This window comes from Odocoileus virginianus, chromosome 22 (assembly GCF_023699985.2).
Source record: "Odocoileus virginianus isolate 20LAN1187 ecotype Illinois chromosome 22, Ovbor_1.2, whole genome shotgun sequence".
Classification (NCBI taxonomy): domain Eukaryota; kingdom Metazoa; phylum Chordata; class Mammalia; order Artiodactyla; family Cervidae; genus Odocoileus; species Odocoileus virginianus.
In genome coordinates, this window is record NC_069695.1 from 33,503,043 (window position 1) to 33,529,260 (window position 26,218).

The 26,218-nt window shown below is 36.8% G+C and overlaps 1 protein-coding gene across 4 annotated transcripts in view; it reads right to left on the minus strand.

Annotated features, from left to right (window-relative positions):
- Positions 1-26,218, minus strand: part of CCDC178 (coiled-coil domain containing 178) — a 395,761-nt gene that overhangs the window by 125,339 nt on the left and 244,204 nt on the right. For all 4 annotated transcript variants that reach the window (XM_070452800.1, XM_070452799.1, XM_070452797.1 and 1 more), the window contains one exon: positions 2,791-2,940. In XM_070452800.1, the coding sequence (XP_070308901.1) occupies positions 2,791-2,940 (150 nt within the window). The remainder of the gene's footprint in view (positions 1-2,790; positions 2,941-26,218) is intronic.

Genomic DNA, 26,218 nt, shown 5'->3' on the forward strand with positions numbered 1-26,218 from the left:
TTTCTTTGCTACTCTTGTTCTAAAAGTACTGAGAAGTTGGACAGTGTACAATCATCTGTGTAGAAAAAATAATACTCCCTAAGAAGTATGATAATTAAAATATAATTATTTACTCTGCCAAAAGGAATGTATGTTCAGAAGCAATGAAATTATTCTAAAGCAGGAGAAAGACACAAATAATTCCATTTTATCTAACAGGAAATTCAATAAGGGAATCAGAGGTTGAGCAGTGCTTTTGTGTACCCAAAACTAAATTGGTCAAGGGAAATGCTTCAATATCAAGAAAATGGACCAAAATATTAAAGGGTTTTCTCAGTTTTGATGGCCAAATTCCATCCTGTAAGCAGTGCATTAGACGATAATGACATACGATTTCTCACTGACAGATTTAACAGCATCAATAAGGCCTCTCTGTCCATTGCAGCAAATTGATCCTACATGACACCGACAAGGGCAGCCTGCACTTAATGACCTCCATCGCTGAAGGATGGAAATGAAAAATGATTGGAAGTACAAATAAATCTCTGAAAGTTTCCCTGAAACAGGTGTGCTAAAAGTGATTCGTTTGAGGGATCATCAGAAACATAAGCCCAGTCTCCTAGCATGCCCCACTGTCTGTCATCCAAGAGTCTCACTCCTTTGATCCTGAATCGATGTGCTTTAATTCCAAAAATGACATAAAGACAAGTTGGTTCTTACTATGTAAATACTATGTTAGGGATCTCTCTTAAACACACGTTCTTCGCTATTCATGCAGATATCTAATTTATTTGTCATTTGCCACCAAAGGAGTCTACATAAACTGGTAAAAACATACACAGGATTTATTTTTGTTTTCCTTCTTGTTAGAAAAGGAAATACAGTACTAACCTCGATTTTTTTTTTTTATCCTCCTCAATCATCAGCAACAAAACATGTTTAAATAATAATGTCTAATGCATGAAGTGACTGGACAAAAGCTCCATGGATCGACTGATATCCTTTCTTTGAATCCAGAATAATGATTTGAGGAAGATTTTAGCATGTAACTGTGTTCTCAATTCTTTCCCAAACACATTTGTCTCTTGATCTACCTTCATCTTAGTAATACTTCAATACAAATTTTTAAGAGAAGAAGACACACCCTATCCTCTCAATATACTTGGAAGCTTTAACTCACATGAGAGTAGATGGATAGGAAATAAAGCATTAAACAGCATAGCAGATGAATGTAATATTAATAGTCATTCACAGTTGTGTGTGTGTGTTAGTCGCTCAATCATGTCTAATTCTTTGTGACCCCATATGAACTGTAGCCCACCAGGCTTCTCTGTCCATGGGGATTATCCAGGCAAGAATACTGGAATGGGTTGCATGTCTCTTGCATCTCCTGGCATTAGCCGGCGGATTCTTTACCACTGTGCCACCAGAGGAGCCCCCTACTGGTTTTTATAGGTAGGTGACTTGTTAGAAATTAATCATGCCCTCTAGTGGCTCAAAGGTTAAAGCATCAGCCCGCAATGCGGGAGACCTGGGTTTGATCCCTGGGTCGGGAAGATCCCCTGGAGAAGGAAATGGCAACCCACTCCAGTACTCTTGCCTGGAGAATCCCATGGACGGAGGAGCCTGGTAGGCTATAGTCCACGGGGTCGCAAAGAGTCGGACACGACTGAGCGACTTCACTTTCGCTTTTGCTAGTTTTTGAAATTTAAATTCTGGGAAGACACAAAGACTCAAAGGAAAATAGCTTCTTGTGAAGAGTAACTGGAGAAGAATATAGAGGAAGCAGCTGGATCTTGACACTCTAATAAGAACAGAGCTTTCTCTTTACTTTTGAATTTGTGGCATATTGTGTGTTTTACTTTTCTGTTTTTAGTATTATGGAAGGTTTTTACAAAATGGATTAGAATTTCTGATGATTTCCAATAACCAGAGATGTCAACTATTTCGTGGGTTACCTTCATGGGTACCATGTAGGTAACTTTTCATGATATACCTCTAATTCTTCCTCATGATTTATGAGCTCCATATTTTGATTTCTATGTTATTATTAAATATGAGGCTTAATTAGGAACTTGAAGAAATAGCCGATATCTCTGGTTATTGGAAATCATCAGAAATTCTAATCCATTTTGTAAAACCTTCCATAATACTAAAAGCAGAAAAGTAAAACACACAATATGCCACAAATTCAAAAGTAAAGAGAAAGCTCCGTTCTTATTAGAGTGTCAAGATACAGCCCAGGTTGGATGCATGAGACAAGTGCTCGGGGCTGGTGCAATGGGAAGACCCAGAGGGATCGGGTGGAGAGGGAGGTGGGAGGGGGGATCAGGATGGGGAACACATGTAAATCCATGGCTGATTCATGTCAATGTATAGCAAAACCCACTACAATATTGTAAAGTAATTAGCCTCCAACTAATCAAAATAAATGGAAAAAAAGTAAAATACAAAAAAATTTTAAAAAGAAAAGTTACCTACAGATAGAATTGAAATTTGAAGTATATGATAATATACTTAAATATATGAACTATAAATATTTGGTATTTTAGGCCATAATATTTAAAAGTAAATTAGTATAAAATAGTAGATTAAAAGTATGCTTTTTCATTTCTCAAATAGCCTTTCAAACTTCAACTTCAAAACATTGATAAAATATACAAGAAAACTTTAAAAAAGAAAATGTGCCATTTGGTGGCATATAAAGAACCACCATAAGACTGGTGACCTCATGACTGACTGTCTACTTGTTACTTTTTGTGGTACATATGTCAAGTAAATCATTATTTTAGAAAAATGACTAAGACATACCTGTTTCTTATCTCTAATTGAACCATTTAATGATAGTTGTCTTTCATACTGGCTGAAATAATTGTCCTTTACTGTTAAGAATATATTCTGTAATCTCTGATACTCTTGAGCTAAACGTAGATTTTCTTCCAGTGAGTCGTCTTGTATTTTCTAGAAGATAAATATGCACATGTACTTAATTAAATCATTTTAATTTATGTTTGTATCTTTACATCATTTGAATTATCTAAAAGTACTACTTATATGTTGTAGAAAAATAAAACCAAAAAGATGCTTCCCATGACACTGACATCCTCCTTGGTTGTTAGTAGTTTTCTTTCTTGATGTAGGTGGGTTTGTGTTAAATATTGAGTCATCAGAGGCTATCTGATTTTGTTCCCCTCTTTCCCAGACCTCCATCCACAATACCTTGGGAAGGATCCAGTCCTAAGGCATCACCCAGCATTCTAGGAAACTTCCCTTTTCCTTTTCTCAAGTCCCGGGGCTCAAGTGGAGAGAAGACATTTAGAAGCTTAGAATCCTATTTGCGAGAGTTTCAGAATGGTGGCACAAGCAGAAAACATTCAAAACACAGAGAAGTGAAGAGTTAAAAAAGATGAGGAGCAAGGAACTCAATGTTTGGAGCACCCAGAGAAAGTCATTATTTGTTACTAGTATGCCAGAATCCGCCTGCAATGCAAGACACCTGGGTTCGATCCCTGGGTTGGGAAGATCCCCTGGAGGAGGGCATGGTAACCCACTCTAGTATTCTTGCCTGGAGAATCCCCATGGACAGAGGAGCCTGGCAGGCTACAGTCCATGGGGTCACAAAGAGATGGACACGACTGAGTGACAAAGCACATAGCTTAGCTATGTGAAAACCTAAACCTGCTTCTGTGAGCAGTTGAGAACTATATAACACTCCCCATGACTAAATAAATATATGTCAAATCTAACACAAACCCCTCAGTATGTACCTTTTGCCAACATGACCCACTGGAAAATTAAGCTCTGCCTATCATTTTAAATTAGATGTATGATTCAGTTTACTCGCTGATTTCTAACACAGAAAATTTTCTTTGGCTGCTTCAAAAAAATGTGGAATTTATTAACAGCCTTAAGTATTTTCAAACCTGTAAATCTAGTAAATCATCTCATGAAAATTTATCCTAATCAAAAAACTTTATCTGTTGCAATGTTATTTATAACAGTAAAAAGTTTTCAAAACACACAAATGCAGATTAATCATGATGATGATAATGATGATTAAATAACTAGATATAAAAATAACCATTGTGAAGCAATTAAAATGTCTCTTTGGGAAAATTGCTATCCCATCAAACCTTTAGTATAAGTTGTTAGAAAAATATATTGCAGGATGAAAATGTGCACAGAGGAAATGTAATTCAGCAGAAAATTCCCTGTATAAATATTTCTATATTTACACACTAGAAGATTTAGTAAGGTCAACAAACATATTTCTCATGAAAGCTTGGTATCCCTGTTGATCCCTAATGATTAATGCTATGTCATAGGTGTTCTTCAAAAAGCCAAAATGATGAACTGAGAGAGATTTTAAGTGCTCTTGTCCTAATTTTGGAACAGTAACTTGAAACTTTAGACACTTCTATATAATAGACTTGCTTAAAATCACAAAATTATCCTTTGACAGGAGGACAAAGTATCTACCAATATTTTTCTTTGATGAAGATACCTTTGAAAAGGTGGTTATAATTCTTTTTGATATCTTAACACTAATACTGAAATCTAATCCTCAAATGGTTAACTTGGAACTTTGATACATTTTCTACTGGAGGCATGAGAAGTAATCATTTTGAGGCTTTTGTTTGTTTGTTGTTTGATTTAACATAAATACAATTCTGATGTCTGAGATATTCTACCTTTCATCACATTTCCTTCAAGATCCAAATGGATATTATAAATATTGAATATAGAGGAGTCCTACAAAAGTTGTAGGATTTGTTTTAAACTTATTTAATGGAACTTAATTGGGTATGTATTTGTTACTTTATGCTTTGTTCATTGTGTAATGTACAGTTTTATTTTCAAATGCATATACTTTCAATTTCTATATAACACCAGTTCTCATTGTTTTATATGCCATGACTAGAGTAGATACTGAGAAATCAAATTGTATAGTTATGCCAATGAATCTTCAAAACATTGTTATATCAGTCATGATATTTTACATTATCATTTTCCAGTAATGAATGTATAGAAGGATTTACCAATTCACTGCCTAGTCCTGAAAGTCCGTGACCTTCAGATGTGCAATGAAGTTTAAGTTTTTTAATTTTAAATAATGATCTTCTGCTGACACTGAAAATGTTTTTATGTTTAACTGTGGTTCCACCTCACAACTCTGACTGGCTGAATATTAATCAATAGTATTATAACATGCAAATGAAACAAAGGGGGAATGATAATTATTGGTGGGTATATGTCCAGAAGAAATAATGCTACCACTACTGGAGTTGAGCAACTAGTAGTGGAAGATATTAAATAAGGGCACAAAACCTGGAGTTGGCAATATAATAAAAGGGTAAGAAGAAATGAGGAACTGATACAGAAGTAGATGAGTTTTACATGCTTTTAAATTCAAATTCAGCTAAATCTTATCAGTTGAGCCTTTCTACATAAGGTCTTTACAAAATGCACACTTAAAAAATTGTTTCTAAATCCATTAAAGAAAAATTTGATTGCAATCTTTATAGGTTAAAATAACTGAACTCTGAGTTGATTTACAATATTATTTTATCCCTTCATTCATTTATTTACTCTTTTTCATTCAGTTGCTTATTCCAAAGTTTTAATTTAGTAACTATTGTATGCCGAGCTCTAAGATGTCATGGTGAACCTCAAGAATTTGAGGTCTTACGGGAAAGCTTTGCACTTAAAAATCACAGAAATATATAATTTTAATATGGAATTTATAAACTTTTGCATTCTTTGTGTTTTCTGTATATGTTAAACACACCCCAAATGTCTAAATAAATATAACACTTTCTCAAAGCCAGATTTATTGGTATTTATTCAATTTCCATTACTAGTGATCATTAATATAATGAAAAATTGAGAATATGGCTTGATAAAAGAAGAGAGGATGAACATCTGTTAATAGTTTCAAGTTGTCTAGAATTTAGGAGGTAAAATACTTAGCTCGAGGAGGGTTTATTCTCTTTTATCTCAAATCACTTGTTAAACTTTGATGTTTGGGGGGAGATATTCAGCTTATTATCCCAACATTTTATTAGGAAATAAAGATTAGATTTATAAAGTGTGAACAAAAATACTTATAAATTCCATGAGGAATGGCGCTTTTATTTTGTTCACCCATAAGATATATTGTACAAAGCAGAGCTGACATTAGTGGATACACAGGTTTCAAGATGAATGAATGAGTGACTACATAGAATAACAGGAAATACATGTATATATCACTTTAGAACCACACATTTTATTGGCCCACTTCTAGGAAATAACTAATTAGTTATTAGATGCTGTAACCATAATGAAGCACATTTATTTGTAGTATTTGATCCTATACCACTTGAGAGGTGAAGATTTTCAGCACTGAGTATTTGAGCATTATTATAAGGATATACCACACTGTCCAGACTGAGCAAGAGTTCTTTCTCTGGGTGCACTCTTGATGTTAATGAGGCACCCGAATGACTTGAAACAGTACAGAGTGCTATTTTTTTTTTAATACCTCATTAAACCATGGTCCTAAAAATACTGAGAAACCATTGCTAAACAAAGACCTGGCTTTTTCTTTTGTTACCAAAAATGCTGAAAAATGAAGGTAGATTGAGATCCCAAGATATCCAATATAGTAATTATATCTTTTTCCCACTTGACTTTTATTATTCTTTAAGCCATGTATTTCATCTTGGATTTTCCCTCAGTTTTCTCCATCTTTGGCTTCTTTTTCTCACTCTTCCCCTTCTCCTTTCCCTCTCCTACTGGGTCAGTAGGAAATAGGGAATTATAAGGAAAAATGAGTCCTTTTAGGACAAAGTATTGAGCATGTATCATCTATATCATGTATTTATGTTTCACCTAGTGACATATGGACAAGAAGGTAGAAATGAGGTTGCATTTGAATGTTAACTGATGAGTTCCACACATACTGGAACTGCTACTGCCCTAGCTGTTAGATTTACAGATAGGGAAGGTCAGTCAATGAAAAGTCAGGTCAGGCAACTTCTATTTTCCAAAAATGGCCATAGAAATATTTTCATTTCCACATGTTCTCTTTGTCACTCCTCTCAAGAAGCCAGTTGATTTTTCTGTCCCTTGAACCTGGGTAGAGTTGTGGCTTCTACAGCCAACATAGTATGGTGGAAACGATGTTGTGTGCCTTCCCAGGCTAGTTTATTTTAAAAAGTTAGATTAAAAAAAAAAAAAAAAGTATGCAGTTTCTGCCTGGCTCTCTCTTTGGGGACATTTATGCTTGGACCAGCCATCATGTTGTGAGGAACCCAGGCCACAGGGAGAGGTTATGTTTTAGGTGTTCCAGCAAGCAACCTAGCTCAGGTGTCAGGTGACAGCATCAATTGTGAGGGAGTGAATCATCTGAAGATGCAATGCAGTGCAAGTCTTCAAGTCATCCAGCTGACAGTTCAGAATGTGTGAGAAGAATCAACATGGCCTGCTATGTCCTGTCCAAATTTCTGACTCATAGACTCCTGTTGCATGAAGTTCGGGGGTACTTATTGTGCAACTACAACCGTCAAAACACCAGGCAAGGTTACAAACATATTAAGTGGAGGATCTAAGCTTTGCATCCAGGCCGGCTGGTTCCACACCCCACACTCTTCTCTATCCACTATACACACTTCCTTCATAAACAGAAGCCAGCACTGTTTCGCATTATACAGTGCCACCTTTGTAAAACCTGATTTTAAATAATCAAATCAAGTAACAGAAGTACCTTGTTCTGAGCCTATTTCCATCAATCTCTTTTCATAGATCTAGTTAACAAGTAACTTGTTGACATATTAATAGATTGGGCTGCTGAAGGAAATTAGAACTTGGCCTCCCTGGAAGCTACATTTCATTCTAAGTTACTGCGGGCACGCTGGTTACCCATAACCAGCCTGGTGTTGTTTGCTCTATATTTGTACCATATTCCATGATGCAAGGCCAAGTGTCCAAGTGCACAGACCTTTACAGTTGACGCCTGCACAACTCTGGACTACAGTGATTGCAGCAGAGTAATGCTACACTTTGAGAAATCTGGAGGTTCAGCTAGACACACTTTGGAGAAAATCTAAAGCCATTTGAACTATATATTTCTTTTTTGAGTGGGGGGGGCAGATTAACTTGTTTTTAACATAAAATGGACTAATGGCAAAGACGATTATAAGGAAAAAAAATAACCTGATCTAAATATTCTAGAGAGATGGCTATGACCCAGATATTTGCATGGTATATGTATGTATAGAAACCTATATCATATTTACAAACATTTTAGTGTTATTAACCTACTTCTAGTGTCTATGACTAGTATCTTGCCTGGAAAATCCCATGGACGGAGGAGCCTGGTAGGCTACAGTCCATGGGGTCGCTAAGAGTCGGACACGACTGAGCGACTTCACTTTCACTTTTCACTTTCATGCATTGGAGAAGGAAATGGCAACCCACTCCAGTGTTCTTGCCTGGAGAATCCCAGGCACAGAGGAGCCTGTTGGGCTGCCGTCTATGGGGTCGCACAGAGTCGGACACGACTGAAGCGACTTAGCAGCAGCAGCAGCAGCAGTGTCTATGACTAAATTTATCGTGTCATTGATACCCTTCAGTTCGGTTCAGTCGCTCAGTCCTGTCTGACTCTTTGTGACCCCATGAGTCGTAGCACACCAGGCCTCCCTGTCCATCACCAACTCCCTGAGTTTACCCAAACTCATGTCCATCGAGTCAGTGATGCCATCCAGCCATCTCATCCTCTGTCGTCCTCTTCTCCTCCTGCCCGCAATCCTTCCCAGCATCAGGGTCTCTTCCAATGAGTCAACTCTTCGCATGTGGTGGCCAAAGTACTGGAGTTTCAGCTTCAGCATCAGTCCTTCCAGTGAACACCCAGGACTGATCTCCTTTAGGATGGACTGATTGGATCTCCCTGCAGTCCAAGGGACTTTCAAGAATCGATACCCTTAGTTACTCTTAATTCAGGCTTTTGGATCCAGGTCACCAGGCAGAGGGAGGGGCTAGGTCCTTCTCTCAATCATGCATTCATTGTAAGAGAGCTGTCATCTTTTGACCAAATTTTAATTCTGTCTGCTGATAAATGTGCTTATGTGTGGTGGACTCAGATGAGATTTTCTGATGGTCTGTTTGTCATCTCCTGATTCTTGGTTGTTAACAGTTTTCTGAAGACAGCTCCTTACTTTTTTGCACCTTGCCAGCACTCTGATGGCCACTCTTGCCATGTCTGTATCCTGACACAGACGCCACACTCACTTCAGTCCTGTGGTTGGAAAGAATAGACCTCCTGCCAGAACCACTAGAAAGCAAAAGTTGTATTGCTGATATTTATTGTTCAGTGTTACTCTAGAGCAGCCTCACTTTTAGCTTTCATTCATTTATTCATTTGTTCTTTAAATCATTTGTTTAGCAAACCCAGGCAAGAATACTGGAGTGGGTAAAAATTCCCTTCTCCAGGGGGTCTTCCCAATCCAGGGATCGAACCCAGATCTCTTGCATTGCAGGCAGATTCTCTATCATCTAAGCCACCAGGAAAGCCCTTTATCTTATAAGTCCAGCTCTCTAGCTACCTGAGGGTAAATGAGAAGGGTAGGGTGTGAGTCTCCCCACCACTTTTTAAAAAATAACTTTTACCAGGGATTACAGGCTAGAAAAGGCAGAGGAACCAGAAATCAAATTGCCAATATCCACTGGATCATTGAAAAAGCAAGAGAATTCCAGAAAAACATCTACTTCTGCTTTATTGACCATGCCAAAGCCTTTGACTGTGTGGATCACCACAAACTGTGGAAAATTCTGAAAGTGATGGGAATACCAGACATCTGACCCGCCTCCGGAGAAATCTGTATGCAGGTCAGGAAGCAACAGTTAGAACTGGACATGGAACAACAGACTGGTTCCAAATCAGGAAAAGGACTACGTCAAGGCTATATATTGTCACCCTGCTTATTTAACTTCTATGCAGAGTACATCATGAGAAACGCTGGGCTGGATGAAGCACAAGCTGGAATTAAGATTGCCGGGAGAAATATCAATGACCTCAGATATGCAGATGACATTACCTTTATGGCAGAAAGTGAAGAAGAACTAAAGAGCCTCTTGATGAAAGAGAAAGAGGAGAGTGAAAAAGTTGGCTTAAAACTCAACATTCAGAAAACTAAGATCATGGCATCCGGTCCCATCACTTCATGGCAAATGGATGGGGAAACAATGGAAACAGTGACAGACTTTATTTTTTTTGGGCTCCAAAATCACTGCAGATGGTGACTGCAGCTATAAAATTAAAAGACGCTTGTTTCTTGGAAGAAAAGTTATGGCCAGCCTAGATAGCATATTGAAAAGCAGAGACATTACTTTGCCAACAAAGGTCCATCTAGTCAAAGCTATGGTTTTTTCAGCAGTCATGTGTGAATGTGAGTTGGACTATGAAGAAGGTTGAACGTCAAAGTATTGATGTTTTTGAGCTGTGGTGTTGGAGAAGACTTGAGAGTCCCTTGCACTGCAAGGATATCCAACCAGTTCATCCTAAAAGAAATCAGTCCTGAATATGCATTGGAATGACTGATGCTGAAGCTGAAACTCCAATACTTTGGTCACCTGATGAGAAGAACTGACTCATTGGAAAAGACCCTGATGCTGGGAAAGATTGAAGGCAGGAAGAGAAGGGGACGAAAGAGGATGAGATGGTTGGATGGCATCACCCACTCTATGGACATGAGTTTGCGCAGCTCCAGGAGTTGGTAATGGACAGGGAAGCCTGGCGTGCTGCAGTCCATGGGGTTGCAAGAGTCAGAAATGACTGAGCAACTGAACTGAAGTGAACTGAACTGAACAGGCTACACTGGGAGGAGGCAAAGTGTAAACAGATCTATTTGAGGTTATTTCTTGAAGAACTCCAAATTGATTCTAGCAGGTGGGGAAACCGGGGTCAGAAAAGGCTTCATAGAAGAAATCATCAGTGACTTGAATCTAAGAACAACCATTTTATTGGGCAGGGATCTAAGCTGTCCTGCCACGTGGGTCAACTCATATTTGAGCAAAATTGGATGAATCCATTGAGAACAATGTTTTCTTGGCTCCTTTAGGACTATTTGATTTATTGTTTCCTACGACTTGTGAATGAGGCTCTCATAGATTGTGTTAAATGTTCTGTTATCTCTTGACTTTAAAATATTACTATGTAAGAAATAAAATATATTTTTCTATATATACATTTCCTATATATTTAATGCATCACTGAATCACAGCATCATACATAACTGTCCATTCCAAGCACTAATATTTCAGTAGTATGTGATCTTGTTCAGATGCTCATGCCTTACACCACTAATATCACACCATCAAATCTCCATGGTTCCCACATTTGCTTCTGGCACATCTCCGCCAGTTTAGGGCCCTGGATTGGTAGTTTTGCATGCAGTGATCTTTTGGTGTGACTAAGTCAGGAATCAGTACTGATTCATAGAAAGTGCAGGGGACATACTTTAGAATTAATGAGACATGGAGGTTCCAAGTCTCTCTGTGAACACCATTGCTTCGAACGCGTTCCCTTTGATTTCTGAGAATTAACCTGGTGAACAAAAATGCTTAAAATACATGTCAGTTCTCTAAAAATAGAACATACCTGGAGAAAAATGCCTACTTCTCAGGTGCCTCACCTACTGTGTGCATAGAGGCATTATTGTATCGCTGCTTCCTTAAAAATCTATACACCGATTACTACAGAAAACGAGAGCTCTCCCCAGTGTTTCCAAGGAACAAGTCTGTGAGAATGATATGTGTCGATACCCTGAAGCCTCAGAGGAGCGCAAACTGTTTTAACTCTCCCAGGACCCACTTCCTTGTCTGCGCTGCCATGGAAACCAGTCTCTTGTCCAACTCGAGTTCTCAGATAATTAGTCTTGAACATTCTTGATTTTTAAATGAATAAATCAGTCCCCTGCATCAGGATTGTTACATACCTCAAACTCTGCATATTACTCTGTTTGACAAAATGCTCTCTATTCACTAATTTCTTTAAAAACACCTATCGAGCAACTGGTGTACACAAAATACCATGGAAGGAAGGAGAAGGTGAGAGGTCAAAGTACCTTTAGGACCCGGTTTGATAAAAGCCTGCCATGTGCCAGCAGACCAGTCAAACTGTCACCACTAAACCCCAGCAGAAAGTTTCCTCAGCTCCCCGACCCCACGACAGGTGACCACACACTGGATTCCATGTCTGAGCCCCGTGATTGGCTGACACATTTAGCTTCCGCTGAGTCACTCAACCGTTTACTAATGGATACTACAACATTACCTCTCAGAACTCAGAGAACATCCATTGGGAATTTATGAGTACTTTGTGTTAGCTTAGCTTTTCCTTATTATGATTTGACTCTGTTCAGTGTATATATTTGACCAGGAATTATTGACACCAGCCTGAAAAAAATACACAATTTCAGGGCCGAAGGAGCTTGCAATCAGATAGGGGAATTGAGGCATTCACAAAGCTAACTACATTAGAATACATTAAACGTGAAGAAGGATGGAAGACGTATCCAAATAATGAGACTAATTCCATGAGAGAGCAGTCCAGTGAAAACGAGGAGCAAAGCTTGAAGCAAGAGTCAGTTTTTGAATAGATTATGAAGATATTTCATATACAGGAGACTCTATATGCTCTTTCAGGGAAAAATCTGGCTGAGAAACACAGATGCTTGTTAAATATTAAAAAGCACCTGATTAATATGGGTGCAGGTGCACGCACGCGCACACGTGCGTGTGTGTGTGTTTTAAAAAGGAACATTTATCGCCATGTTGGCTGTAGCTTTTCTCCTATAACTATTCAATGACTTTAGGGATCGCTAAGTACAAACACCACTTATATTAGCTATTAAATTTATATTTGCTCCAGTTTCATCATATTAGTCTCCTCAAAATATATGGTATAACTGATTTATGAAACAAATTATATAACATGAAGAAGAAAGTAAAAATCAGTGTCATGTAATTTATATCCCAATATAGTTTTCCAAGTTAAAATACATGATTTAAACAAATACATGACATGTATGCCCTCAGTAAGTGATAATCACAATACTAATCATCTCCTTAAATTTATTTTTATTTTATTAAAAAGACTTTAAAAATTTAATCCTGAATATATATGAATTTAACAATGTGCCCTCTAATATTAAGATTGTTAAACAGAAACTTATTTGCAAAGTTTCCTTTTTAAACATCCCTACACATTATCATAATTTAATTCCATTTCAAGTATCAATATTTTAAAATATGCTTTTAACATCTCCTACCCTTTTCACCATTTCATGTGAAAGACTGAACTACTTCTTCATGTGCACCTCCTGATGTGAATGGTTTAAGATTTAGAAAGGTTTTCTATTTACTCACATTTTAATGATATACATTTCTACTTCACTAGTGGAAAAGGCTGATCAGTCCCAGAAAGGTCAGTTACCACTAAATAGACCCTTTCTTTATGTAATTACAAAGAATAAAATCTCTGTGCTGATGGCACTGCACATGGAGCGGGTGATGCAGAGAATTAATGTGCTGCCTTGTTGGCCCATGGGATACAGATTCCAATACAATAACCACAACTTATTCTAATTATGCAGCTTTAAAAGGTCATCAGCAAAAAGAGTTAAGGGATTATCAACTAACTTTATCATAAAGTAATAATGTACTACATAAAGGCAGAAACTATAAGAACAGTACCTTGAAACTTTATTAAAAATGAGAGAAAGACTGATCTAAGAGGTTCCAGGACATATATTATGGCATAAATTAAGTCAACTCATTGAGAAATTAAAATGCATGATATTTCATACATTCCTAGTGACATAGTCAGGTGATATGATCTCACCTGACATTTGTAGAAAATGTTTAATTTTGAAAGTCCTTTTTATTTTCAATGCCAAATTCTTTGTCACATCCATGTTATGGTATAAATTCTGGTAGAAGTTAAATATTTCTTTTAAAAATCCAGTTGTCATAAAATAATGCATGCTGATTACACACAAATAACAGAAAGGTATGTGAAATAGAAGCCACTCTTTGCAATAAGCACAGACATTTTTATACCCCAGAGACAGTATTAACAATTTGGTGCAAGTCCTTAAGAAATAAAAATTAAAAAAAAAAAATCTTACATTGACAATGAGGAAATGGAGGCAAGAAAAGTCAGTTTCTTACCCAAGGTCACATAAGAAGAGAGTATGATTTCAGCCCAACTCCCGCTCTGGGACTGCCTCACTTCTTAATCGTGAATGCCAATTATAGGGCCCTTAAAGTTTTAGATTCATATGTGTAAATGGTCTGATTTCTTATTTATTTATTCTGGCGGCGGCGGGTCTTCTCTGCTGCCCGTGGGCCTCCTCCACTTGCGGAGAGCGTGGCTCACTCTTCGCTGCGGTGCCCAGGCGTCTCGCTGCGGTGGCTTCTCCTGCGGAGCGCAGGCTCTAGGCGCCCAGGCTCTGTACTTGCTGCCCGAGGGCTCCAGGGTGAGGTCTCAGTAGTTCCAGCATTTGGCTTAGTTCCTCGGCAGCATGTGGGATCTTCCCGGATCAGGGACTGAACGCATGTCCCTTGCATTGCAAGGCAGATTCTTAACCACTGGACCACTAGGGAAGCCCTCTAATTTCTGACAACTCTATAGGATTACATCAGTCTTTCAAATAAACTATACACTCACAGAGAAAAGGGTCGTTTAAAAAAATATATAACTCAGGGTCTTTTCCTTGGGAATACAGGGTCAGAAAACATTAGGACTATTGATGCAGAGTTGCTAAATATAAGAAATACGTCAATAAGCTGCAGTATAATAAAATATCCTATGGATAGAATTATCATCAATGCTTTTTCTCTTTTGTCCCTCTCAGATATTCACTTTACTGAGAAAGAAAAATTATGAGCATCTCTAACCACCTCATGTGGTCCACACTGGGGCACTGTCCAAACCTTGGAAAGATTTTCAAATATAAAGAGGATTTTGAACACTGAAGGCAATTTTCTAAAGAGGCTCACTCATATTGAGACAGGTCTACTTCCCCCAAGTAAATGCATTCCAGTATGGGAAAAATCATATGCTGAAACAGGGATCACGAAACTATGACTGTGTAGCCAAATCCAGCCCACTGCCTGCTTTTGTAAATAAAGGTTATTGGAGCGCCATCACATGCATTCATTTATACGTTGTTTAGGGCTGCTTCTGCACTGCACTGGCAGAATTAAGTACCTGTAGTACAGACTAAGTGGACCCTAAAGCTTAAACTATGCACTTTCCCTTTACACAAAAATATTTACTGACCCCTGCTTTAGACCTGAGATGAATATATAAGTGTTCGTTACCCAGTTGTGTGAATTTTTGTGACCCCATGGACTGTAGCCCTCCAGGCTCCTCATCCATGGAATTCTTCAGGCCAGAATACTGGAGTGGGTTGCCATGTCCTTCTCCAGGGAATCTTCCCAACCCAAGGATTGAATCCTGCATTGCAGGCAGGTTCTTTACTGTCTGAGCCCAAGTAAGCCCAAATTACTGCGTAAGTGTCATGCAAAACAAAGTTCCAATTTAGACCTCTCACTCAAGATCTATTTAAGCTATACTTATGACCATGCATAGAGAAAGACTGCTGACAACCATTTTCTGTATTTTCCCAGCAGAGGCACATACTAAGGAGACAGTCAATTAATAGTTCAAATATGTCTCCACGTCCTTAAAAAATGAGAGGCTCGTAAGCTTTTAAAGTACTCTCAAAAGAGAGCAACTTTGTAGAGTGTTGTCAGATCTACTGGGATATCATAAACAATGCCCAGATTTACTTACCCTACCCTTTCTTTCATTAAATGTGGTTTGTGCAGCTCTTGCATTATAGGAAGCTAGAGGTCTGTTAATTTTTCCACTCTTGCAACTTCTGTTTTGGGAGTCCGGATTAACTTCATGTTGCCAAGTGGAAGTTTAATTTTGCAGGAGACATTCTTTTTGCAGAATGGCTAAGTAAAACGTGGTAGGCACTTACCATGAAAGACTGTAAGGTGATTAAAAGAAATACACTAGATACACAACATAGCAACACAGTGCTCTTTAAACTATAGTGCTAAATGAAGAAGACACAGAATGATAAATATTGCATAACTCAGCACATGAGGGAAAGTACTAATGGGAGAGAGAAACAAGAATTAGGAATTAAGACTGGAGAGACAAAATAAATGAAGGGTTAATACTTTGAGTGAGTATTAGTTGCCCAGTTGTGTCTGACTCTTTGTGACCCCATGGATGGTAGCCCGCCAGGCTCCTCTGTCCATGGAATTTTCCAGGCAAGAATACTGGAGTGGGTTGCCATTTCCTTCTCCAGTTTAAAAATTTGTTTTTGTCACAAAATGGGCTTTGATATCTACCTCTTACAACATGATAGTGCTGCTTAAACTGGAACTGGCACCCAGCTCTCAAGACTGATTTTTTTATGAGGAATGAAGCTAGCTAGCATGCCCCTGGCTGCCATGCAGCTGGCATGCCATGTAAATTCTATAGTCAGCAATGACATTCTTAAATGATTAAGTGTTTGTATTCTTGTATCTTCCAGGTTTTTCCAGGGGGTTAATGAAAAACCCTTAAAATAAGATAAATCAAACATTGAACAACTCTGAAAATAACACCTCTGAAACAATAGTTTCCCCATGGGCCACAATCCTAAGATTTATTCTACATATGATCTAATAATGGCCTAAGTAAATTAAGGCATAAAAAAACCTGTCAGGGACTTCCCTGGTTGTCCAGTGGTCAGGACTTCACCTTCCAATGAAGGGGATGGTGGTTCAGTTTCTGGTCAGGGAGCTAGGATCCCAAATGCGTCACAGTCAAAAAACCAGAATGCAAACAACGGAAGCAAACTAAAACAAATTCAATAAAGACTTAAAAAAATGGTCCACACATGCAAAAATCTTTAAAAATATAGTTAAAAAAAGAAATCTGTCACTATAATTATGTGCCAAATTCATGATTGTTTCTCTCTATGCCTTCTTTTCCTCTTGTTTTTTCTTTTCCTGGACTTATTTATTCCTCTTGTCTTCTTTTTTGCTTCCTGCTTGTTAGCGTTGTCAAGCATGAATTCATTCAACTAAAGTCTTCCCATTATCACATTTTTCCCTGAAAACACCATCTCTCCTTTTCATCATTTCCTCAACCTACTATTCTTCCCAAGCCACTTCTTTCTTTCTACAACATGGGATGGAAATAGAAGTGTCTCAAAAAAGAAAAACAAGATGTACCTTCCCACTGTGATAAGTTTGTGTCAGTAAATTATAAGACAAATACAATTATATTCTTATAAGCACAGGGATACACATAAATAGTTTTATATTTTGAAACATTTGACAGATATGATAAAAAGCCAGAGAATGAAGAAAGGTAGAACTAGCTGGAACCTCTTCAGGAGAGGTGTAATACAGAGAGGCAATAAACCTGGCATTTATAATAAAGTGTTTGTTACTGGGAAATAATTCTTAGTTCATTAATAGTAAATACTTTGTATATATCCTATTATGTGGTGAAGATTAGAATTTTCAACTTTTCTTGGAAAATTGGGACTGGATAAGGCACTGTCAATATAATAATAACATATAATACTATACTATAATATGTATATCTCTGTCACTGCAATCACTATGTTTTATGATAGTTAAATATCTGTGTATTAATTTCCTGTTTTCTATGAACTTTTTGTGCCTTATTTAATTTTTGCCCCAGTGCTTTGTACATGGTAGTCTCTCAGTAAACATTACTGAATGAATGAATAAATGAGATGGCATAATACTCATGCCTTGCTGGACACAGAGGTATCTACACAGAAAAAAAAAAGGCGAACTGAACATGAATGGTGCTTATTTTCATTAAAGTATCTATTTCTGCCAACTATTTTTATATGAGTGGACTTTTCAGAGTATTATCCATGGATTACATTTTATGTGTTTTTCATTCTGTAGAGGAATATTTCACAATTGATTTTTACAACATAAAAATATAGGATATTACCCATTTACATATTAACTGAGAAAAATAAATAAAGTTTCCAGTTCTTTAAATTCTAGTTTGCAAAAGCATTTCACTGTATAATCTCTCTGTGTTGTATTCCAGGTTACTTCTAGGTTTTCTTTGGAAGACTAACAGAAATCTAAACAACCTGCTTTGCTGCCTTCATACACTTTGCTAAGCTGTGTTCTCACAACTCAGGAGATTAAAATTTTAAAAAAAGTAGTATGACAGTTTCACACGAAATAACCACAGTTGATTTTTTTAAATTACAGAGAATCTTCACGGTTGCAGACGGATATTTGCACTTTTCAAAAACTGAACAGCAGTAAATAAGAAGAAAAGCAGCATTCAGATTACCTTACCCCAAACTGTTTTCAAAAAAGCAATACTAAATTTCCTGTGTATTTCAATGACTTAAATATGAAAAAGTGATACTTGTTGTAAAGCAAAACAGCACTTTATATACTGGTCTCTTCCGATGACACAAGCTAAGCTATTCAGTTTTGTAGGATTCACCCTTACTTTGTTCTGGGTCATACAAAGGCCATTCCCTAATCCTATACACTTGCCAATGTGAGATGAATTTTTCCTCCTCATCAAAGTTCCGCTTTTTCAGTTTTGTTTTTTTCCAAAAAAGGAAAGGAAGAAAAGAAGGAAGGAAAATTAAGCCTCCTGGAATCAGATGCTACACCCACTTCAGAAACCTTCAGTGTCAACCAGTTTTTACCTTTCTGAGAGTAATGAATGACCTGAAAGTAGTTCTTATGGGGACACCTGTTTATATGCAACTAGGCACTGAAATCTGGATCCACCCAGACAGATAAATGGGCTTCCCTGGTGCCTCAAGTGGTAAAGAGTCCACCTCCAATGCAGGAGGCCTGGGTTCAATCCCTGGGTTGGGAAGATCCCTGGAGAAGAGAATGGCTACCCACTCCAGTATCCTTGCCTGGAGAATTCCATGGACAGAGGAGCCTGGTGGACTACAGCCATGGGGTCGCAAAGAGTCAGACACGACTGAGTGACTTCACTTCCACTTGTCAAATGGAGAAACTCATGAGCTTGATTTTGAATAAAATGATATTCATGAAAGTTTTCTGAATTCCATGCGGGCCATCCATTCTTCCAGTCATCTGTGATCAAGTCAGTGCTTCAGGAGGTGTGTCCTTGGGGGTTAATGGATAACTATTTACAGCTCCAATCCTGGAAACTATTGAATACGTTGAATATGCTACTCCTCCTGGCAGAGGGGACTCTGCAGATGTAACTAAGGACACAGATCTTGAGATTAAAAGATGGCTCTGGACTATATCAGCTGGGACTGTCTTATCACATGGATTCTTTTAAGTGGAGAATCTTTTCTGGCTGAAGTTCAGAGGACGTGAAGGGAGAAGCAGGAGAAGATGAAGTGAGAGAGAGACTTGAGATCCATCTCCTTTCCTCTTGTGAAGATGTAAGAAGGAGGCTATAATCCAAGAAGTGCTTACAGCCTCTAGGAGGTGGAGATGGCCCTCTGCCCACAGCCAGAAAGAAAACAGGGATGAAGTTCCCACAACCGCAAGGAACTGAGCCCTGCCAAAAATCTGATACAGATGCCTCCAGAAGAGAATGAGGCCCTGCCAATGATTTGATTTTGATCCAGTGAGACTCACATAAGACTTCCAACATATAGAACTTGTGAACTTGATTTTGAATAAAATGATATTCATGGAAGCTTTCTGAATTCCATGCAGGCTATCCATTCTTTCAGTCCTTCAGAAGATGTGTCTTTGGGGGTTAATGGATAACTAAACTTACCATTATTTTAAGCTTCTAAATTTAGTTATTTATTATGTCCATGTGTATGCCTGTTGAGTCATGTCCAACTCTCTGCAGACACAAGACAATAGCCTGCCAGGTTCCTCTGTCCATGGAATTTTCCAGGCAAGAACACTAGGGTGGGTTGCCATTTCATACTCCAGGGAATCTTCATGACTCAGGGATTGAACTCACATCTCCTGCATCTCCTGCACTGACACACAGATTCTTTACCACTGTGCCACTCGGGAAGCTTATTTATTTCAGCAGAAATATAAAATTAAAGTGGTGACAAATATTATGTTAGGTACTAGTTTTATCAAAATTAATATTATGTTATTATGTTGCATAAAAACTTAACAGGTTAATGATGGAAAATCAAACACAGCAGTTTCTTTTCAACAAGTTCATTAATAAATAAAATTTAGAAAGTATTAAATAATTCACTTATCTTGTATAAAACATTTGCTTTCTATCAATATATAAAGTTACATAGCATGTCAATAACGACTGAAAAATTATTTGTAAACATGCCATAAACTATGCCATGAGCTCCCAACTAAATTTGTTTATGTTAGCTGTAACAGATAGAGAAAATCATCATCTGTATTTTGAAACAAATTTGATTCACTTGATAATTTTTCAGTTATATTTTAAAGGTCTATTATTATATTAGTGAGAAAATTTTTATAGTTTTTGTTTATCCCTCAAGATTAAAAATAAACTTGATTATATTATAAAAGTCCAATTCTAAGTACAAAAGCCTTTCTAGTTAATAATTTTTAAATGATAATTTGTCTCATGATAGCTGATTATGCAAATTGTTTTAAAAAAATATATGTTTTGAAACATTCTGGCTGAATTATTAAGAATTATACATATACATATATATACATATAGGTGTATATATGTATGTACATATATATATATACACACATACATATATATTAATGTATGTATATATCCCTTCTGTTAAAAACATTTTGTCCTAGGGAAAACTATAAAAAAAAAAAAAACACAGCAAATAAAAAAGACATCCCTGTCTGTTATCAAGGACTTATGTTTTATTTTCTTTTTATTCTTCATGCTGTTCTGGGCTATTTCTGCACATTAATTTCTGAGTTGTAAGTTAGTGTACTAATGGCACTATTGTGGGTTTGTTCTTCACTACAGTGGAGGCCAGGTCCAGTCTGCCCCCTCTTTCCAAGTCAGTGTAGTTACCACAAATGATTCAAATACGGCAACTGATAGAACACCCACATTATAACTTTTGACAAGCTAAGACATTGTTGGGTGAGTAACTTTTTAAACTTTCAGGAATATTAACCAAATATTGCAAATCTAAAGACTGCTGGGTTTCTGAGATAATTATACTATTTTATACCTATATACATGATACAAGTAGAATACATTTTTCAAAGCTGCTAAAATACCTGAAAAATAAAATGTTTAAAGGAATTTTATTGTACACTTCTAAATTCAGAATGTACATTCAATATTCACCTTAATTCTATATTGTGAAAAAAATGGAAAAAATTTACAATTGGCATATATTCTTTATAAAATTGCTGTAGCAAATGTGTTTTCTATTCATTAAAATCTATATTAATTCTATTGGTTTGTTCTAAAATTTTTATTTTTGCAGTACAACACACATATATAACTATATAAGAATTGATACATTTTTACAAGTGAATACCCCTATATAACCACCACTTAGATGAAAATATAGAAAAAATAAAACCAGTCAATCCTAAAGGAAATCCCTGGAAGGACTGATGCTGAAGCTGAAGCTCCAATACTTGGCCACTTGATGCAAACAGCCAACTCACTGGAAAAGACCCTGAGGCTGGAAAAGACTGAAGGCAAAAGAAGAGAGTGGCAGAGGATGAAGTGGTTGGATGGGATCACGAACTCAATGGACATGCACTTAAGCAAACTTTGGGAGACAGTGAAGAACAGGGAGGCCTGGCATGCTGCAGTCCGTGGGGTTGCAGAGTCAGACATGACTTACTCACCGAATAACAGCAACCCTCTCATCAGAAAATTCTCTCAAGTCCATCCCCAGTCAAAAACAAACACTCCAAACGTACAAGTTTTGCTTGTTTTTTATCTTCATATAGATATAATTCAAAACTATATATTCTCTTGAGTCTGGCATATTTTGCTCAATATTAATTTTGTTGGATTTATTCATATTATTGCTGTGGCAACACTTCACTTGCTATATTGCTATATATTACTCCATTTTATGAATAAACTGCAACTTATTCATTATTCTACTGTTAACGAATTTTTGTGGTGGAACCATTATGAATAAAGCTGTTATTAACATACTTTACAAAAGTATTAACATATTTTGGTGCATGAGTGTACTAATTCCTGACATTTAGAAGTGGAGTCATATATGCTTTATGTTACATTCTACTTGAGAATGTCAATATTTAAAAAATACACAACTTTACCTTCCCATCTGATCTACTTGAGAGTTCCCATCAGTCTACATTTTTATCCATACTTTTAAATGTTAACCCTTTAGAAAAGTATGTAGAAATGAGTCATGGTGGTTTTAATTTGCATTTCTATGATTATTCTTTCGAATGCCTTTTCATTTTTATTGCTCAGTTGCATAGTCCCTGTTGTGAAGCTATTTTCTTTTGCCAATTTTTCTTTATTAGGTTGCCTGGGTTTATTATTTTGTTAGAAGTTCCTCCTTTTTATGGATGAGAGTACTTTGCTGGATATATGTATCATAGGTATTCTTTTGCCTAAGCTGTGGCTTGTCTTTTCATTTTTTAATACTGTCATTTGATGAATGGAAGTTCCTAATAGTAGAATTTATGAACTTTTACTTTCGTGGTTTTTCTTGTGTCCTATTTAAAGCGTCTCTACTCAATGGGTAAAGAACCTGCTTGCAATTCAGGGAACACTGGAGATACAGGCTTGATTCCTGGGTCGGGAAGATCCCCTGGGGGAGGGCACAGCAACCCACTCCAGTGTTCTTGCCTGGAGAATCCATGGGCAGAGGAGCCTGGTGGGCTACAGTCCACACGTTGTAGAGGGTCATCGGACACAACTAAAGCAATTAAGCACACTGACAATACTAGTATAACTCAGGTGTTCTTGTGTTTGGGGCTCCCCTGGTGGCTCAGATGCTAAGAGTTTGATCCCTCGGTCAGGAAAATCTGGAGAAGGAAATGGATACCTACTCCAGTACTGTCTGGAAAATTCCATGGACAGAGGAGTCTGGAGGGCTACAATCCATGGGTTGCAAAGGGTAGGATACAACTGAGTAACTATCACTTTCACTTTCTCATATGTTTTTCTCTAAAAGCTTTATATAACTTCCACATTTATATCCATAAGACAAGTGGAATTGATCTGTGTATATGTTGTGAAATAAAAGGTCAAGGTTCTTTTTTCTTTTTTTACTATAGATACCCGATTGATCATGCATCATTTATTTTCAATTCAGCACCAATTATTTCCTAATACTATTTTCACACTATTTCGGGGGCAGCATCTTATAAATCAGGAGGCCATGACTGCATTTTTAGTGTTTTTTGGGAACCTTTATTCCTCTTATTTTTCTCTTATAGATCTACTAATAGCACACTTTCTTAATTCTGTGACCTCGTTGTAAATCTGGATACCAGGTAGGATGATTCCCCTACTTTGGCCCTCTTCAAGTCTGTCTTCACTACACTTGACTCTGCATTTCCTTATACTTACTTATTCCTTATAAAATACTCATGTATCAACTTCCAAAAATTCCATTTAAGTTTTTAATTTTGATTCCAATACATGTATAGGTCAACTTGGAGAGAATTCACATTCTTCAAAATATTGAATGTCCAATTCATAAACTTAGTAGATCATTCCATATATTTAGAAATATTATTTCTCTTGAAAATGTTTTGCAGCTTTCTGTGGAGACTGCTTATACATCTTATGGTTGATATATACCTAGGCATTTGATGTTTAGTTGTTCAATTATAAATAGTATCCACTTAAAGATTTTATTTGTGGCCACTTTATAGAAATACAATGAATTTTTATTTATTCTATATCCACTGACTCATTCAAATTAAAAAATTCTAGCAGTTTGTCTGCAGAGTCATTTGAACTTTCTATGAACAAATAATGTTTTTCAATAACTGCAGCTTCTAAAGCCATCTTTTATCATGTTAAGGAAGGTACTTTCTAGTTTTCTGAAAGGTATCATGAATGTCTTTTGAATTTCACAAAAGCCTTTTTCTATATCTATTGATATTACTTAACCCTTTTTGTTAATGTAATAAGTTGTATTAATATTTTAAGGTTGAAAATTAAATTGTTTGTTTTGATTTGGGGTAGATCAAATATTCCCCAACCCAATTTTGCATGTTAGTAATTATCTTTTCACATCCTATTTTCCTCCATGGGTTATTTTTTAAAAGTAACTATTTATTTAAGCACAGTTAATATGAGAATGGCAGTAAGATATAACGGACATAACAGGTCAAAATCTATTGTGTAATACCTGTGTGTTATGAGTATCCCTCATTTATGAGAATAATACCCTGCCTGCCTTACATAGTGGATACAAAGATTAAAAAACTGATAGAAGTGAAAATGCATAGTAAACTACAAAGAATGACTATTAACATATAGGTCAAATGATTAATGACTATACTATAGTTCACCATCATTCTGTTTAATAAAATAATAATGAGATATGTAACTTGAATCTTCTTCCTACTGCTTTATTTTTCTTAAACATTAAAGCAAGCTTTGTGTACTGATTTTTTTCCCCAAAGCTATACAAATTGACCAAAACTGACAAAAGAGAAAGTTATGAATTGTAAAATCTTTATCAAACTGATAAATTATTTACTCTGCTTTCATAAATTCATAAATTACATATCAAAAATTAAAGTGGAAGAAGCCTTGTCCTCCTTATATTTTGATAAGAAAAATAATCACTATTTTTATATGTATTTAGTCTAAATATAGCTTCCATAGTGAACTCTCTGGCCTAAACACATTCAGATCAATACAAGCACAGTCTGTTTCTTTCCAGTTTTTCGAAGAAGGAAAACAAATTGCTAACCAAATTCTCTGCCCAACATTGTTAGATAATGTTGTATGTTAAATTTCTTATTTTCAATCTCTGTGCTACCAAAGATGAAAGAATGAATGAAATAAAATTCAGAAGAGAAGGCAGATGGTGGTATCCAATTTAAGCCTGCTAACTATATTCATGGGCTTCCCAGGTGGCTCAGTGGTAAAGAATCTGCCTGCCAAACAGTAGATATGGGTTCGATCCCTGGGTCTGGAAGATCCCCAGGAGAAGGAAATGGCAACCCACTCTGGTATTCTTGCCTGGGAACTCCCATGGACAGAGGAGCCTGGTGGGCTATAGTCCATGGGGGTTTCAAAGAGTGGGACATGACTGAGAGACTAAGCAGCAACAATTATACTTAGAAGTTAGGTTGCCTGTGAAAAAATTAATTTCTCTCTGAAGTTTTCTTCCTTCTCTTTTCCAGCTGTATAACTTCCTGCTCATTTATGAGGTAGCCTGGTGATGGGATTTGGGGATAGATGATGTTTTCCTAAAAGGTAAAGTGAAAACACTCAGCAGGAAGAGAACACCAGCCGCTGAGTGCGCTGGCCATCCACTGCAAGTTTCACTTTGTTAGCTTTCATAGCCAGTTGGCTTTAACGCCGGGTTCATCTTATGAATTGGGGGAACAAGATCAGCATTTGGGCTCCCAACATCCTCCCTATTATTATCGCTCCATTTGTTTTGGTGATTAGTCTATACCCTCCATGCCAGGACAAACAGAAGATGGTGGAGGGATTCCTGCATTTTCCACAGAGGGGAGAACATGAACATCAAAGGAAACCCATGCTGATTAAAAGGCACACCTATAAATGAAATGACTCATGGTGTTAACAGACTGAGATAAAGAACAATTTCTATTCATAAAAACCAAGGGTATTATTTTTTTTTTCTTTCACAAAAATAAAAGTCATGGTCTTTGATGAGACTTCTTTTTACACAAAACCCCTTAAAACCCAACTCAACCTAAGCATTTTTTAAAAAATTCCCCGCGGAATATCAAATAACAAAAATTCCCACATTCAACAAGATTAAGAGTCTGCTGAAAGGAAACTACAATGAAATTACAATTCAGTTTTTTGAATGTTAAGAAGTTAAAGAAAATTATTTTATCCTCCTGTGTATATTGATTTGTTTTGTGCAAACTGTTAAAAATCAATAATCCTTGATATGTTAAAATCATTTATTTTTGAAGTAACAATGTGCATATTTCTTTTGTAGGACTTTTACGTTGTCACAAAGAGGCTTAGTGACTTGTCAGTGGCATGACATTACTTAAGTAAATTTAGAATAAG